Source organism: Mizuhopecten yessoensis, unplaced genomic scaffold (assembly GCF_002113885.1).
Source record: "Mizuhopecten yessoensis strain PY_sf001 unplaced genomic scaffold, ASM211388v2 scaffold10603, whole genome shotgun sequence".
Lineage (NCBI taxonomy): Eukaryota > Metazoa > Mollusca > Bivalvia > Pectinida > Pectinidae > Mizuhopecten > Mizuhopecten yessoensis.
In genome coordinates this window covers 1,138,252-1,157,656 of record NW_018408629.1, presented here as the reverse complement: position 1 = coordinate 1,157,656, position 19,405 = coordinate 1,138,252, and the positions used below count along the sequence as shown (strand labels likewise).

The following is a 19,405-nucleotide window of genomic DNA, read 5'->3' as shown; positions in this document are numbered from 1 at the left end:
CCAAATATGGAACAAATCCTTTCATTCCTACAGAAGAAGAAGGATTTAAAAAAATATTTTGCTATGCTTCCCCTATTGGGCCCTGCCCCTCAGGCCCCTAGGGGGGCCAGACCCACAGTTTATACAAAATTGGTTCCCCTTCACCCAAGGATGCTTCAGACCAAATATGGAACAAATCCTTTCATTCCTACAAAAGAAGAAGGATTTTAAAGAATTTGCTATATTTTCCCCTATTGGGTTCCACCTCTCAGCTCCCAGGGGGGGGGCACACCCACTGTTTATACAAAATTGGTTCCCCTTTACCCAAGCATGCTGCACACTAAATATGGACCAAATCCTTTTATTCCTACGGAAGAAGAAGGATTTTAAAGAATAATTTGCTATGTTTCCCCTATTTGGCCCGCCCCTCAGGCCCCTGGGGGGCCACACCCATGGTTTATACAGAATTGGTTCCCCTTCTGCCAAGGATGCTTCAGATCAAATATGGAATAAATCCTTTCATTCCTACGGAAGAAGAAGGATTTTAAAGAATTTGTTATATTTCCCGTTTGGCCCCACCCCCAGCCCCCAGGGGGGCCAGACCTACGGTTTATACAAAATTGGTTCCCCTTCACCCAAGAATGCTTCAGGCCAAATATGGAACAAATCCTTTCATTCCTACAGAAGAAGAAGGATTTTAAAGTATTTGCCATATTTCCCCTATTGGGTCCCACCTCTCAGCCCCCAGGGGGGCCAGACCTACGGTTTATACAAAATTGGTTCCCCTTCACCCAAGAATGCTTCAGGCCAAATATGGAACAAATCCTTTCATTCCTACAGAAGAAGAAGGATTTTAAAGTATTTGCCATATTTCCCCTATTGGGCCCCGCCCCTAAGCCCCCAGGGGGGGCCAGACCCACCATTTATACAAAATGTGTTCCCCTTCCCCCAAGGATGCTTTTGACCAAATTTGGTCAAAATCTGCTCATTCGTTCATGACTAGTAGCGCTTTAAAGGAAAAGTTGACTGACAGACGACGGACGCTGTGGTATGGCATAAGCTCACCATGGTCCTTCGGACAAGGTGAGCTAATAAAAACTTAATAGTTGATAACGAAATATTGAAAAATATCACTACAGTATAGTCAATAATTTTAAAATGTTAACAATACCAAACCTGAACACATTTAACCCATGTTTTTCAGGCAGCCTTAAAGGTGGGTAGACAATATATATACACACAACAGTTTAAATAAAAATATCAACAAGAAGTAACAATATCTACTTTATATTAAAAAATATATAACAGATAACGTCGGTGAACCCAAAACGGGACAGTACCCAAAACTGGACAGTAATCAAAACGGGACAGTACCCAAAACGGGATAACTGTGGAAAAACGGCCAAAGAAATTGGCATGCCGATGAAAGATTATTTTGTTTATGTCATGCAATTTTCACTTTATGAAACTTTTATTTCAATTCAACTGTATATCAGCTTAATTGGGTATTAATTATGGTTACACAGACAGTTTAAGTTAGGAAATGATTTCAAAAACATGACTTTCTTAATTTACTTGCCGTGCACATTATCATTTTGGATATACAAATGTATCATTTTTAGAAACTTATCATTACTACTTATTTGGACAATAGATTAAATAAGAACATCCTTTGAGTCTAAAATGTTCTTTGATCTATTTGCAATTTTCTGCTTTTATTGATAATTTATACCCCAATATTAGGCAAAATAACAAAATAATATTTGATAGTATTTGACATTCTATTTATAGAACCATGTGCAATAGAAAAGATGAGTGTGTATATACATGAAATATGAAACTTTTATTTCAATTCAACTGTATATCAGCTTAATTGGGTATTAATTATGGTTACACAGACAGTTTAAGTTAGGAAATGATTTCAAAAACATGACTTTTTTAATTTACTTGCCGTGCACATTATCATTTTGGATATACAAATGTATCATTTTTAGAAACTTATCATTACTACTTATTTGGACAATAGATTAAATAAGAACATCCTTTGAGTCTAAAATGTTCTTTAATCTATTTGCAATTTTCTGCTTTTATTGATAATTTATACCCCAATATTAGGCAAAATAACAAAATAATATTTGATAGTATTTGACATTCTATTTATAGAACCATGTGCAATAGAAAAGATGAGTGTGTATATACATGAAATATGAACAAATATTTTTGGAATGCATACAATGGCATAAAATACATCAACTGAAAAGTGTCCTGTTTTGGGTTCCCTGACAGTGAGTGTCGCCGATTTGATCATTAAATATAAATAAGCACAGTCATTTAAATTAGCCTGTATTTCTAAATAACGCTATTATTGCTTTAAATTAAAAGAAAACAGAGAGTATCATATGTCCAATATGTCAAGAATATCAACTCTGGTGCATATTAATGAAGGACTAGTAAATTTCTTCCGAGAAAGTCTTTTGCAGCACATTGAATACATATTTTAACAAAAACATTTTAGCGATTTCAAAATTTAAATCATCATTGTTATCAAAAAATCATTTCCTTCAAAGAAATACTTTGTATCGAAATACGTACGGATGAACCTAGAACTATTTTGATCAAAATGTAAAACACTATTTTTCCCCTACAAGTACTTTGAAAGTAGTAATTAACTCAACTGTTTCTGCTTTACATAAAAAGAGTGATGTTCTAAATCAACTCATCTTACTGGCAAAACCATTGCAGCTAATCTTTTCAGCGGTGGGTCGTTTACCTAGCATCAACTTGTGGAAAAGCTTGACAGCACCTTTTAGCATCTTGGACATCCAGTAGAGCTGAAGGCAGAGGATGAAAGCACAGCCAGCAGTACACTTGTGTGGAATAGAGAAGGGCACAAGCCATGGTGTTATGTTCTTGTAGATTGCATACCTCCAGTACAGGTAGGGAAATACCAGGATCCGACTCACAAAGAACGCTATAATCATTGCAATACCCACAACCACATAAAGGACAGTGTCCTTCAGCTGGAGCTACAAACAAGCAGAAATAAAACAAACATTATTAGCTGGACCTACAAACAAGCAGAAATAAAACAAACATTATTAGCAGTTGGAACTAGAAAGAAACTTATAAAACGTACAACATTAGCTGAAGCTACAAACGTACAACATTAGCTGGAGCTACAAACATACAACATTAGCTGGAGCTACAAACATCCAGCATTAGCTGGAGCTACATACATACAACATTAGCTGGAGCTACAAACATACAACATTAGCTGGAGCTACAAACATACAACATTAGCTTGAGCTACAAACACACAACATTAGCTGGAGCTACAAACATACAACATTAGCTGGAGCTACAAACAAACACATAAAACATACAACATCAGATAGAGATACAAACAAAGAAAGCATACAACATTAGCTGGACACAGCTACAAACAAACAAACATACAACATACAATATCAGACAGAGCTACAAATTCATAAACAACACATGAACCGGCCCTAGGGGAGCTACATCCTTTGTTTATATCAAATTGATTTCCCTAAGCAATTGGGTGCTATATATGGGCCATGTGAGCAAAAATGCTCAGGCTTAATTTTGATTTTTTAGAGAAATCAGGGCCAGGTTCTCTATCACATGTTCTAATATTGATGCATTCAAATTAATCACATTCCAAATCCACACGAATCACTGGATGATTGTTATAGTGTCATTTACTAAAAACTTCTTACCTGAACCATGATGTTCCGCGCTGCTATAAATGGGAGAGTAAGTTCCACTTGAAAGAACACACCAACGAAAAAATCTCCTAAGCCTCTACGGAAAATCTGCAACAAAACGCACATCATTGTTAATCCTACCGAGGGTTCATGAAACATTAATTATATATATATAAGTAGTTATCAATTGGTTTACACTGAATTTGAACATCAGTGTTTGTCAACTTATCAAAATGTCAATGGATGAAAATGTAACACAACTGAAGTTGCGTCTTAAAAAGAAAAGATGAATTTGCACACAGGCTTGTACAATTAATTTGTAGTTGGTCGCGAACGTTATATGCTACCATACACATTAAACCTTTGATTTGTGATCCCCCTTACTGTATCACAAGTCACAGCTATAATGTGTGAGGAAGATAATCTTAACACAAATAACAGGGCCCCTATTGCGTATTTGGTTCAACCAGTTGAAACGATTGAACCCGGAAGAAAACGACAGGCGCAGATCTGAACCGAGGTTGACCTCAGGAATATTTGGCACGTGTAGATTGAGGGGTCCAGACGCACCTGACCAAAACTAAAATGCTGACTTACTAGTTTACATTATTTCTATATAAAACAAGGTCAATCAACATGTGGATTTTAAGATACGTTTTATAATTTAGTGGACGCGTGAAAGAAGGACATATTATTCTTGATATATTGTTGTTTATATTCTCCGAAACTATACATTTTTTAGCTCTCCTTATAGTTAGGTCCAAGTGTGTTCGTTTATGGTGGAATATTTTTGCACAATCTGAACTGTTTATTCAACCCGGATATGCGAATGCAACCTAGGTGTAATAAGTAAGGGAGACAACTCTAGCACAAAACACAAGTATAACGTCTAAGAAGATAATTTTAACACAAATCACAGGTTAAACGTATAAGGATGCATGTATATATATACACCCTCAAGTTTCTGAAGTTGTATACATTTAATCACCTCTGATACTTACCAAGATAACTGGAGTAAATATAATCGGTAACATGACATGATGGAGGGTAAGTAGTTTGTTGTGGAGGACAAAGTGTTGAATTCTATCCACAAATGATTGTTTCTGTATAGCAGGAAAGATCAACAGGTGACCAAGGTACATCACTACCAGGTCATAGATAAAGTAGGGCATTCCAAACCAGGTAAACGCATTGGTCAGCCAATAACTGAAATAAAAAAATATATATATATATCAAGGATGCAAGTTACGATTCATGTAATTGCATATTGGCAAAATCTAATATGTGAAAATGATGAATATTTTATAATAATTTATGTTTACTCTATCCTATATGCCATTTTTTTAAATTGATATACTCCATTCTAAAAGCATTGCATTGTTTATTACAACATCTATCGATAATAAAAAGGTAATGTATTTTTTCCCTATTCTTATATAAATTGAAGCTCAATTGATGTTGTTATACTTCATCAAGATATAATAGCCCCTTCAAACCCCTGGAGGAACAAGCTGAAATTCATAAAAAAGCTAATGATATGCTTGCTAGTCTTTTTAATACATAAATTTATATAATACATATATTTCAATATAGACATTGAAATATAGTGCCACAGAAAAACTTTACTTGTGCTAAGTCAATAATACATACCCTTTACTCATTGTGTGTACCTACCTGTTGGGAGGGGGGATACCTATTACTCATTGTATGTACCTACCTGTTGGGAGGGGGGATACCCATTACTCATTGTGTGTACTTACCGGATGCAAGGGGGAATTCCCATTACTCATTGTATGTACCTACCTGTTGGGAGGGGGGCTACCCATTACTCATTGTGTGTACCTGCCTGTATGAAGCAAGGGAAGGACAAACCCCTTATATATTATGTGTACCTACCTTTGGGGTGTGAGAGGGGACATACCCCTTACCTACCTGTATGAATGTGGGGGGCGGGGGTATACATACCCCTTACCTATTACGCTATATTACCGGGGGCATGTGTTAACCTACTCGTAAGGAATGGTGGGCCATGACATATTATATACTGCACTGAATTGCAGATGAACTAAAGCTCAAGGCTTTTTAAAGAACTTGAATGCATATCTATGGTACATATCCTATCCTTTTTTGTGTACCTACCTGAAAAGGGGGGAGAGGAACCCCTATTCTAGTGTGTACATGACCTACCTGTAGTGTGGAGAGTTATACCTCTACATTATTGTATTTACTTACTTGTAAGGAGGGCAAATACTATCTGTCTAGCTGTAGTTTGGATACAATCTCTTATGTGCGAGACATACCCCTTTATACTAATGTGTGTACCTAACTGAAGTGTGTGTGTGTGTGTGTGTGTGGGGGGGGGGGGGGGGGAAACAAATCCTATCTGTTGTGTGTACCTACCTGTAGTGTAGATACAAACTACTATCCTATTGTGTGTGCCCATACCTACCTGCTATATAAGATGTCGTCTTTACACTGGGAGGATATGATAGCACCAATGATAACAGCCACCACACCATGTATGCCATTTACAATCCTACAATGTAAAAATGTAGTTATCTGGTGAATAACATTGTACTTGTAGATAAAAGTGTAATATCACACTGTTTTTCTAACAGGCATTCTGAATCTTACTCATACACAATACATGGATGTGATAGATTCACGAAAATGTTATCTTTTGCTTTCACAGAAGTACAGTCATGTAGTTTTAATGAAATCAACTTTTTCATTATTAACAATCAATTATGGAAGCAACATCAATTGAATTTGTTACATGTACGCAGATTTTTTTGTTATGAGCTGATAAATTGGATAAACATACAATTCGGGTAGCTAAATAAGGGTTTAAATAATATGATCCTCAGTGTTGGTATTGGCAACTGAAATAGTTAAAGAAGTTCCACTATATTAAAGTGGATGGAAATAAACATGCATATTTTTAATCTTGATAATATGAGATTTATAGCTTATTTTGTTATGATGAGATACAGATCAATTTATAGTTATACAAATTAGAAATCTTGTTAAAACTTCAAAACTCTTAACTTATTTCAATGATATGCCATACTTTGGGTTATTTTGTAATCGCTGAAGTATGTTTAGCATTTGTGGCACCATGTTGGGTTGATAAGATATTTGTCAAGCTAGTTGTGTTACTGTTACATTTCCTGCATTTAAAACTATAATGCCTTCCAAAGCCTGGTGCTATGTAATCATTCCATCTAATCAAAAAGTTAGTATTTATGCACTTCAGTTTAAATACATCATAGCACAAAACAGGCTGCTTGTCCTGTTCCTTTTTTCAATCAAAATATTCTGCGCCAGTGTTTTAAAAATAATGAAAATAGACATGGGAGTTGACAGGTACAGATTTGTGCCGTCATCTATATATTTGCATGTAGCGGAATTGACTGAGTCGATAGTCGACAGCAAGGTACATGTAGCTTAATTAATAATGCATCTGTCTAGAATTCGGAGGGTCCAAGGTTCTAACCCCCGTCTGGCCTTTCATTTTTATGATAATTCCTATTATATTAGTTCCTGTGACCAACTCTTGCTTAGTCTGAATGGATATTTCATTTTCTGATAAAAAAAAACCCACCAACTACAGGATTTGGGAAGTAATAATAATTATCCACCGGCATTGACTTTGAGATTAAGAGTGATCGATTTCGCTAGATACGTCGAAATGAGAACTTACTTTTCGCTTATTGCAACAACATCTGCATCAGTGAGTTTCTTTCTAAATAAACATAGCAAAGTCTGTTTTGTGATAAAAAAGGAAGATGAATAGAAAGAAGCTCCACAGAAAAGGAGCAACATCTCCTCCATGATGGAAGCTGTATCGGTATATTGACCAATAGCAAAATGTTTAAGGCATCGACGGTATATCTGACCAATCAATGAGCGTGTAAGAAATTATTCAATCTTTTCGGAATACACTCGGGGTTTTGTGTACTTTATCACCTTTGTCAAGAAAGGTATCAAACGTTTAATTTCAACTCAATTTCCGGTCTGTGCTTTGTTTATATTTTACGTTCTGACCAGAGAAAAGGAACACCAGATAGGTACTGACTATTTTCTGGATATATATAATCATTCATCCGTTCTGTTTATTCATTGTTTTAAATTTCAAATGTTTCGAATTTGCTCTTATATCTCGTTTTATGTATCTGACAATGGGATAAGATGCAGATTGCATAGAAATGTGTGGCCAATCAGCTGATTCTGTCAAAACAAACATAATCACAGACTTTGTCTGTCGGTAAACTCAGGCTTCTGTTGTAAGCTGGTTTCGGTGTTGAACTAGGCGTGGAAGATAAGTTTGAAATATATTATATATAGAACGAGAAAGATTCTACATTTTACTTTAAAGTAACCCTTTTGAAATTGACATATTGATATTTTCTTTGCCTTTCATACAGCACGTCAAGACACAGAAGCGTACCAATTAAACTCTAGACATAGGCAGCTCTAACTTATTGAGCTACCTGCGACTGACCAATTTCAGTTCAGCTATATTTCTTAGTCTTCACTCGGACTCGAAGACAACACTGTTTAAACCCAGGTTCGAATATCCCTTTGCCAGGCATGCACACATGTGCAGTACTTGAAACAATGGTTGCCTCACAGGCACCAGTGAAGCAGGGGAAGAGAAATGCACAGCGTAACTGGGATTTGAGCCTGGTGTAACAGATCAGGGTGGTTTCACCCTTTATCCCATTTGCACTACGGGTCATTTCGCCCAAAATCAAGTATGACCAAGGTTATTTCGCCCTAATTTAATTATATATTTTAAAAATATGAAAATCAGCTGAACTGTTTTTAATCATTAAACAAAATAACTATTATACTTCCCATAAGACTAATAGCTATACACAAATAAACAGGACTAAAAACGCTCGCCCTAAAAATATTTAAAGGGCAAAACATCTTAGTGCAAAATGACCCGGGGCGAACAGGATTTAGTGCGAAATGACTCGAGGCGAACATGATTTAGGGCAAAACAACCTAATACTGGTGTAATGGCCAATGACTTCCCCTGCTGAAAGTTTTCCCACAAAAAGAATCTGCCTACAATGTATTTATTCCCCAGGGAATGAATTGGCTAGCTGATACTTTCAGCTAGGGAAAGAAATGACTACTATACAGTGACCCTCTAAACTCTAGACAGATATATATTCTAATCATAGGTACTTCACATGTGGTTCCAGATATATAATTTGTCCATGGATGGTCTGTCCTAAGATCTCCTTTAGAAACTTCTGACTTTAGCAAGACTAATACGTTTATGCACATACACTGTTGCTAGGTTCCATTTGGAATTAAATCTGGTTGAACATAAGTTAATTCAGTGGTATACAATAATATTGCAAATAATTTGAATTGTAAACAGTGTAACGATGAGAAATACCACACCAATCATAAAATTCTAAAAAAAACAGTGAACTTGCATCTTCTAGAGAGATTTATTTATAAATACTTCACTGTGCATCCAGATAAGGAGCTCATCCAGAATTATTGTGATCATATATAGCTGATTAAGATTAAGGTGGTCATCAGGGCAAGAAAATTAAGAAGGAAATTACTATCTTACATTCTATTTCATATGCTTGATACCGAGAGTATGTATACGTAGGGTATGCTAAATCTTTCTGACTTTTTTTTTGTCTTCAAAAAGCTCTTATTCCGGGGAAAGTAAACCTTTTTTAAAAATGCTAGCCGGTCAAGATGTCTTTTCATCAATTCTGAGCTGACTCAGGTGATAAAAATGTGAAAAAAGTACTTATTCACACAAAGGGGATACGATAGGGAATGCAACTCTCAAGATTTCCAACCAGGATGGCTTTCCACCATCCTTTAGTTTTGCCACCCTTTTGTTGGAATTTCCCTCTCCTACAGTTCTGGACATGCAAGAGCCATGTAAAATACAATTTATTTTAAAATGTTGTATGTTCAATACTTTAATCAAGCCATGACAGACATTCAGTTTATACGTTTACGACAAATTCTTAACAACAATGTCATTATTTCATTCTTAGATGGAAATACATCGTAGAAATCAGTTCTAAAACAACCGCTTTCATGTGACGAAGGAGACAAGCTAACTGAAACAGAAAATGGGTCGAACAAAGTCGGGAGGTGGAGGGAGTAATGTGGGGGCCAGCAGTAGTCACAGTCCTTCCTCAGACACAAACTCCACAAGCAGTACTGCGGCAGCTGAGGTTCGCATCAAAGACCTGTTGAAGGAACTTTATCATCTCATACACCAAGTACAGGTAATTATAACTGTAATACTGTATTTATCTCATAACAAGCTGAACAATATCTATTGCAGATCAGAAAAAATGACAAACTCCATAGCTACCTTTAATAAAAAAAAATATGTGATGATCTTCTATTCTGTGCTCATTGCAGGATAAACACAGTTGGTAACTGACCAAACAACAAGCACCTAGTCTCAGGATCATGAAACAAGTTTAAAACTAATTGTACAGTATGCACATATTTTTAAGGTTTTTGATAAGATAAATATTTTTCTTGAGAAATCATTACAAGTTTAAATTTTGTATCATTGCAAAATATTGCTTCGCTGACTTGCATAGATTTTACAAACAAAATTTTGCCAGCTAGGCTCTTAACAATTTTGAAGAGGACTTCACAACAAGAACAAATTCAAATGGTCAGTTTGACCAGTGGTACATCATGCTTTATACAAATATCATATATGAGTACTTATATAATTATTTCATATGCTTTTATTTTTATATAACGACATGTACTTGTACCTTTTGTTTAACTTATTATATATTGTGATGACTTTACCAATTTGCCATGAATGGTTTTGCAACTTCCATTAAATAAGCTTAATAAATTTATTTGAAAACATGCATAGGCAAGAAATGTTTATTAACAGATGTATTTACTGTTAGGATTTTTCATCAATGCAGGATGAGAGAGCCAGGGGTGAACACAACCTCACAAATATCTCCAAAACACATGAGCGAATGCAACAAGAGCAGAAAGGTAATGGGCCACATCCCTTTATTGTGATCCAAATGGTTAAACCAGTTGGACCAGAGTTGTTCTTTTATGTATTAAAGTCGGGCCTAAGTATTCTGATGCTGCTTTCAGGCGAGGCTTGACAAAGCATTGCAAGGCATGCATGAACATTTGCAAGTCTGTGAGGATTTATACCCGAAAATGTTGCATTTAAAAACAGACAAACAGGTTGAACCGAAGGATGTGCGAAAGGGGTCTTGGTATATTGATACACACTATACTGTAGAATTAGAAAATGGTAACTGCAGTTTTATTTTCCCTCTTTTTGCCCTTGAACTGCAAAACAGTGAAATAGATATGGAGGGAACGTGTGACGAATCTATAGTTACAGCATCTGTTAATCTATATATATATTAGAGAATTCAGTGCTGGGCTACTGTATACTGGGACATTTTCACTGCAGTGTAATTTTTCACCTTTTTCTTCTCCTGTAATGAATTTATCATGATAGTGCACATTTTAAACAACATATAGAAATTAAATGTAAAGTGCGAACTTAATACATGTATTGGGCAAAATGGATCTTACTGACGAAGAGCGAAAATTGAACTGGACGAAAATTATTCGTTATACAGTAATGTGATTCACTGCTTTGACTAAGCTTAATTTGATGTTGTGAGGTTTATGTTATCTATGACAAAAATACCTTTCCAAAAGAAAGTTACTGTGAATTGCTAATGAAAGATTTCTCTGGAAATTTGGACAGAAGCCGGATTCACGCAGTTAAATTTTCATTTTTTTGTATATTTTTGTTTCAGTGACACCATATTACAAGAACAAACTAAAAGGTCTGTACAAAACTGCCATGCAAGATGCTGAACTAGAAGCTGAGTAAGTAAGGCATATTATGTTTGTTTATAGTATCTTATTCTTTAAGATCATTTCTATTTATTCATTAATTACTTGCAATTGGACATCACTTAATATTGATGAGAATGAAAATATAACAGCTCATATAATTAAGCTGAAGGCTATTCCATAATCAATTGTATGGGGGAAGTGGGAAGCATCTGTATTATAATATTGTCGGTGTTGGGTTTAAATCCAGGTCTACCTACCATTCCTATTATTAAATCATTTTTGATATTTGATGGATGGTGGGTTTGCCTCCCGTCTATACCACATGGATATGGTTATTTCTGGAACAGCCCAACAACTGGGGTTGCTGAAAAGTACCTCCCATCCTTACCATATGGTTATGTTTGGAATAGCCTAAATCAGGATTTAAACTACTGGGGTCTCTGAAAAAGTACCTCCCACCCCTACCATATGGTTATTTCTGGAACAGCCCAAATCAGATTTTAAACTACTGGGTTCTGGTATGTCATGATCAAACACCAAAGTAACACTGATCATTGTTATAAAGGTTAATTGTTCTTAATAATCAGCGGTGGATACAAGAAGAAGTGTGTACCTAAATTTATGCTAGGTTAGAAATATTTCATAAAAATTTTGATATTAACATAACCCAGAGAAGAAAATTCCAAAGTGTGATAGCTGTATATATAGACCAAGTGTAAATAATCGTCTGCTTACATGTACAGTCGCCCAACATACTAGTGTGCAATGATTTATTGAATATCATTATGCAATGACTTTAGTTATTCAAAAAAATTGATCAGAAAATTAAACTAGATTTTATTATATCTTTTAAAACACCAATATTATAAGGGCTTCTTTCATGCAATGTTCAATTACGAATGTATATATAAACTTATTATGTAAATGATTAATATTGGGACCAGATTGTCTAATTAGAAAACAAATCCTTTTTCAAAATCATTTGTCCGAACAATGTTTTGTAAATTTGAATGTAACGACTTGATAATAAGCGTAAACGTTTTATTAGAGATCTAAGAGGTTTTCACAAAGCAGTCCTTTAAGACCTAAATTGTAGTATTGTCTTTGTTTTGTGTTAGCACAGTATTTATTTTATAATTCGCTGCAGAGCTAGTTTACACAAATCATGCATTTTCATCTAGATATTTCTGAATTTAGATCCCTACTAATGTCATTGAATAGTGTAATATATTGTGTACTATTTTGCATGTTTTTTTTTAATGATTTTAATCTGAATTTGCAGATTATTGCGAAAAGCTCTTGATAAGATTGCTGAGGTAAAGAGTATCCGGGAAAACCGTCGACTTGGTAAAATAAAAGGTAGAGTATTCATAGAGACACAAATCTGGTTTATGATAAATGATACCTTAATGTTCTTTATATATTAGTGCTAAAATACATGAAAGAAAATTCAACATAACCGTACTAACATAACAAACTAAACAGAGATGGTCTTTCTATTGTGAAGGCATGTTAGTCTAGTGGTAGGATGCCAGGCTCATGACTGAAGGGTCAGGGTTCGAATCTCGTCATGGCACTGTACGTATGTGTTATATCCTTGAACAAGATACTTTACACTGATTGTTCCAGTCTACTCAGCTGTAAATGAGTATGTGGTTGGGCAATGCTGGAATTGTTGAATGCTAGCTGTGAGTGCCTAAATGGCAGCACTGGCTGTATGCTCCCAAGGTTGATATTGGCTTGTTCGCAAAGGCCCAATAATCAAGGATAATAATTTGTGAACCACCCTGTGACGACCTAGTTTGTGATAAAGCTGTATATAAGAACCTCAAATCAATATCATATTTTATTATTATTGTTGGTCTTAATGATGAAATGATAATAATGGATGGTCAAAGGACTCTTCCGAAAATAATTATATGAGGGTTGGGAAGAAGGGGGGCCGTACCGGTGTTTGGAGCAGTTATAATTGATAATAAAGAAATATGAATTGTTGGCTGTGACCATTCAAAATGGTACTGCTTTCAAAGTTGACATTTCTAGTCAGGTGCAGATGAAGCGATAATAGAATAAGAAATGTTTTCAAATTGGTACATTTTTGGTACAATTAGCACAAAGATATATATACATGTACATAACTGAAAATACTACTAGATCATAGCAGAAAAATGTTCAGGATTGTAATGACCACAGTTATGCCCATTCAAAATTGGACTTAGTCTTGTTGTCAAGTGTTACGTCATTAGTATATATGGGCCAGATTTTGACACAGGAACATTTTTATCTTTTTATGAACTTTGAAAAGTAATAAATAGAAACTTTATTATTTTCAATCAATACAAATATTGATATTCTGCTTTATTCTTGAAATATGGAATGAAACGGGAAACCATTAAATATCTTCATATTTTATATGTACTTGTATTTATTCATGTGATATATTTTGTCAGACTCAGACCGTCCCAAACCAATCATGAGACGAGGCGTTTTGATGACTATGTTACAACAGAATGCACAGACATTACCCCTATGGGTCAGCAAGCCAGGAGAGAAGTAAGTCTTTGAATCTGACTTCATGTTTCATGTTCAATATTTCATATTTACATTTCCACTGTAAGTTCCTCAATAAGCATTTACCATAAGAAATTTCATACATAGGACTATGAACGCAATTGGATCAGCGTCACTTTGATGTTTCTCCTTCCGCCTCGATTAACATGAGATAACCGTTAGAAACAAACATTTTGGTGACATTAGGCTGTTCCAGGAATCTTGTATGCACTGACAACTCAGAAACTTTAATATTGAAAATATAGGGGAATGTATGTATTAAGGTCAATAGTTACTAAAGATATTTAGAATGTAAATATCAGGATTGGATGGCAGTTTTTCAATGTTCATGTCTTTATGATCGCAAATCGGTCACATACATTTTGATGGCTTCATAGAATATTATATATATGGACATGTATGTTACCGATTTGAGTTCATACCAGCATGAAATTGTAAAAAAAAATCTGTTTAATCCTTATTTGTGACCTTTGACCCTGACTCCTGCACCCCCTAGTACCCGGTAAGTTATAGTGATACATATCATGTCACATCCATGTACCAAAGTTCAAGTTCACACAAAGCCAGGGGTCAACTGTCATATCTATACTCTACAAGGTCAAGGTTACAGCAAAAGGTTTAAAGTCTATACATTGCAATATTTGTCCTGACTAAATTTTGAACAGCAGAACAATTTGTACTGAAATTTTCATTGGCATATATGTATTACTTTTATGGCTCGAAGGTCAAAGTACATGTCACATACCAAACATGCTATTTCCAATGCCAATGACATGAAAGACATAAAGCTTTAAAAATTCAAAGTGTATGACATACCACTCTCAAGGACAAAGCTTATTGGATGGTATAGTTATGCTAGTCCCTGTCCATGTTTTTAAATTCTTCTAAGGTATTTCTTCTAAGATTTCTGTGTGATTTTTTATTATGACATGTTGATTTACTGTAATTCTTTCTTCAAGCTGACTTCTTTGTCACTTGCTGACCTCTTTGTCATTTGCTGACCTTTTGAGCTCTTACAGTTCCTCTTTCATGTGTTGCAACTTAGCTCCGTATTCACATTCCTCGTGATCTGAGTGACCTTTGACCTTTTCGCACATATTATTCTCTAATACCTTGTCCCCATCTATTTCTGTGTGACCTATGACCTCTACTGTTGTGTTCCAGGCCCCCGCCCCTGTGTGGAGCTATCACTGCTGACAATAACTATGTAGCCCTAGTCCCTATCTATTTCTGTGTGACCTATGACCTCTACTGTTGTGTTCCAGGCCCCCGCCCCTGTGTGGAGCTATCACTGCTGACAATAACTATGTAGCCAAGCCTGGAGACAAGGTAGCAGCCAGAGTGAGGTCAGATGACGAGGAGAACTGGATCCTAGCCGAGGTTGTCACCTTCAACTCCTCCACAAACAAATACGATGTAGATGACATTGATGCAGATGAAGGAAAAGAGTGAGTATTATTATTATGAAAGAAACCTCACAGTGCGTAATCGGTATAAAACTTTTAGTCTAGTACAGTAGGTCTTACTTCCAGTATAAACCTGGTACATCTTAGTGTTCAGATACATAAGGCCATTCTAATTGAACTTTGTGTTTCTGCTTTCTCAAAACATTTCAGAAGTTCGGTAGGCAAAACTTCATTGTTTCAAAACAGAACTAAACCTACAAAGATATTAGCAGAATATGGTAGAGTTGCATTGAGTAGCCCTTGCATATATATATATATAGTGGCATTCAGTCTTGTTAACATTGTTAAACATGAAATCATCAGAATGTGATACCAGAGATGACGCTATGAAATCTCGAACTGTTTTGATAGAGTGACATTTTAGTCATTGTAATTACTTCAAAAAATTTCGTAAACATAAAATTTACCATATAGTTGACTTTTATAGCAGAACATATTGATATTTTCAATTGTGCTTTTGCTCGTGAAAAATATCCCCCGTCTTTACCCGAGGGTAGATAGAGATATCTTTCCCAAGTAGAAGTCTGGACATGTCTGTATAATGGGGAAGACAATATCTTCTTTACCCCATGTATCTGATGTGGTAGATAGCTACACACTTGTAGAATGCTTGTGGATGTATTTCTCCTCAGAACAAATCTGTGTTATCTGTGAAATCAGACAAAGTAATGTGATGCTTGTTCATTTCCTCGATGTAATCAAATAGTTTGTATAGAAAGGGAAATGTACATGTATGCCTTATTTTCTTTATTACAGACGACATACCCTCAGTAAAAGAAGAATTGTTCCACTGCCAATATGGAAAGCTAATCCAGAAACTGATCCTGAGGCGTTATTTACAAAAAATATGGTAAAGTTCATGAATCACTATCATTTACATGTGCAATATACTGCTAGCTGTGCAAAGGCCATATCTGGAACCAAACCATATCGGCTCACATGCTGCGTACCAAAATTTGGTCAAAGTCACATCAGCATTCTATGAATTAAATCTGTGAAAAGTTTTTGTTTTAAAAATGTTGAAATTAATATGCAGCAGTTTAAAAATCAGGATTACCAACCATTCCTCATAGGACAACCTACACGGTCATTACATCGTAATTTTATGTTTGTATTCTGTTACATTGTAATTATTATCCTTGTATTTTTATATGGTAATATATCTTTTTTTTTTCATTACAATATAATTTTTGTTTTGTATTCTGTGACATTGTAATTATTTCCTTGTACTTTTACCTTAATTGTAATAGTATATATATATATATATATGGTTTTTACATTCATTGTTGTATTGTATTTCAGTTGGTGCTAGCATTGTACCCCCAGACAACCTGTTTTTATAGAGCTCTCATACATGAACCTCCTAAAAAGGTAAGGAGTCAAATATTTGTGAAGATTGAATTAATATCCAGATCAGTTGTATGTACTTGATTTGGAGCCTCAAAAATTCAGAACTTTAAAAAATTAAAAGTAGTTGAGAAATACATTAATTACTAGAAATAACAATTATAACCAAAAAATATTAGGAAACATTTTGTTTTGAAATCAAAATAATGTGAATCAGAATTTATTAGATTTTAGTAGCTCAGGTTTCAATTTTTTGTTATAAATTTTTCTTTATAACTTTTTTCTTTCAAATAAATAACATTAAAAAGGTGATGCAAGTAAATGCAACTCATCAATACAACAATGAAAACGTTAAAATACTGCTGCCATGTGTCGAAACCAGATTTTGGTGTTATAATGATAATAAAAGTAAATAATATACAACATTTATATAGCGCCCTACATAATTTGGAAAATTACTCTTAAAGGTGCTTTACAAAACATGAACAGTAGTAATCCTACAGTGACAGTTATAAATATAGTAGATAAAAAAGGCATACCAATCAGCATTATAAACTAGGAAACAAGACTAATTACGTAACATGAGGCTGTCAAAACAAAAGGCGGTGTGTTGCAATATATAGAAATTTGTTAAGAGAAAGTAAAAACCTGACCTTGAAATATGTTGGAAGTAAGAGTGGTGGGAAATGAAACAAGGGCAATTATATCAAAATGTTAATGCATTCAAATTTCAAAATGAATATTGTATATTGGAAAATTTCACTGCAGCTTTTTTTGTTGTTGACTAATACAGCAAACATTAGTAAACAACATAATATGCATCGTAATTAAATCTGAGGGCGACATTAACACTGGGTGAATATGGATTATTCTTGGGAATGTTGAAAGTTTGACTTAGCAAAACTTTCCCTGTATACAGTACAAATATTCATTTTTTATTCATTTTTTTTTTTATAATTTTCAGCCACAGGACGACTATTCCGTGTTATTTGAGGACACATCCTATCAAGACGGTTACTCACCACCCCTTATGGTTGCCCAGCGCTATGTTATTGCGTGTAAGGAGGACAAGAAGAAATAAACAAAGCTGTTCAAATATTATTTCATGCAGTATTGAAATCTTCAAATTGATATGGAAGTAATCTTTTGATATTAAACTGAAGACTTTCCACCTTTTCTGAATCTGTCATTGGTAGGTTTATGACTAGGTGAGGATTTTACTGATGTTTATTGTACAGGACAAAAAAGTTATAAAATAATGAAAAAAAAAGGATTTTAAAGATGACATGCGAAAAAAGACCCTAGACAACTGTTATATTTATATGAATCATTTACATAATTACTGACATGTATGGAAGTGTTAATGTGTGGTCAGTAAATAGTATACAAATCTTAGTAATCACTGAGGGCTGTTCAAGAAATAACCATATTGAAGGGCTAGGAGGCTTTTAACAGAGACCCCAACACCCATCAAATATTAAAAGTTATTTAATATCGGGAATGGTTGGCAGATTTGGTTTTAAACCGAAACACCTATTATACATCAATTCATGTGCATCCCACCTCCCCCATACAATATAAGTTATGGAATCGCCCTAACAGTATATTAAACTATATTTGAGCTAATAAGTTTCCTGGGCATTTAGGAATATCATAATAAACATTTCTCAAGTATGCAAGTAAACTATGGTAAAGGTATTGGGCTCTCCGACCAGAAGAAGATATGGATGTGCTTTCAAAAGATTGTGTGCATTATAGGACAAATTTTAATTAGTAATATGACAATTTCTTGGTAACTGATTGAATTAGGAGACATATTAATTATTTGCAAAACAAAGTATTCGTCAACATGAAATTAATGCTATGTGGCTCTCATTAAAAAATGACAATTTTATTTCAATTGTAAAATTTTATTTCAATTGTAACTTAAGTTGCATTGTTTATATGTTATGAATGTTGGTGTATCATGTTTGCTATGTGTGTGGCTATCTGAATTACAGATCATTTCTCGCAGCAAGTGTGTCATTTTGTAGAGTGGATTTGTGTCCAAATATTGTGTTTGAAAGGATAGCAAAAAACTTTGTTGTATCATATGCGTTAATGCATGTAATATAGTTGTAATTACATTTTTAGAGTAAAGAATAGATTGATGAGTATCAATATTTACCAAGTATTTAATGTACAATAAAAAGGTATTACCTCTTTTAAATGTACATGTAGACCTATTGATTGACTGTCAAACAGTCTTTATATGAATATAAAATCATATTTCTCGTGTACCATGCATAATTTGCAAGATGTACTTCGACACAATCTGAGAATGATTTATAAACCAAATATGGGTACATCATGATATGAATTTGCATCATGTACCTCTGAATGGAAATTGTTGTTATGAGGGCTTTTTCATTAAAACATCTATCACACCCCAAAACTCTTACGTTTTGT

The 19,405-nt window shown here is 34.6% G+C and overlaps 2 protein-coding genes across 3 annotated transcripts; one reads left to right on the top strand and one right to left on the bottom strand.

Moving 5' to 3' along the window:
• Positions 1 to 2,083: 2,083 nt before the first annotated feature.
• Positions 2,084 to 7,545, bottom strand: LOC110461382 (protein FAM57A-like). Its single transcript, XM_021514832.1, has 5 exons — positions 7,411 to 7,545; positions 6,157 to 6,243; positions 4,709 to 4,913; positions 3,720 to 3,815; positions 2,084 to 3,005 (listed from the first exon to the last, which is right to left on the bottom strand). Exons 1-5 carry the CDS (start codon positions 7,539 to 7,541, stop codon positions 2,691 to 2,693), a joined length of 834 nt encoding a protein of 277 aa, XP_021370507.1. The 5' UTR covers positions 7,542 to 7,545; the 3' UTR covers positions 2,084 to 2,690.
• A 137-nt stretch (positions 7,546 to 7,682) lies between these two features.
• LOC110461359 (SAGA-associated factor 29-like) lies at positions 7,683 to 19,391 on the top strand. Of its 2 annotated transcripts, none has more exons than XM_021514806.1 (10): positions 7,683 to 7,777; positions 9,752 to 9,988; positions 10,661 to 10,736; positions 11,531 to 11,603; positions 12,856 to 12,932; positions 14,024 to 14,126; positions 15,410 to 15,592; positions 16,367 to 16,460; positions 16,913 to 16,981; positions 17,922 to 19,391. In XM_021514806.1, exons 2-10 carry the CDS (start codon positions 9,830 to 9,832, stop codon positions 18,036 to 18,038), a joined length of 951 nt encoding a protein of 316 aa, XP_021370481.1. In that variant the 5' UTR covers positions 7,683 to 7,777; positions 9,752 to 9,829; the 3' UTR covers positions 18,039 to 19,391. The 2 variants fall into 2 exon arrangements, with proteins under 2 accessions (XP_021370481.1, XP_021370480.1); XM_021514805.1 differs by having other exon boundaries at positions 10,643 to 10,736.
• Positions 19,392 to 19,405: the final 14 nt, after the last annotated feature.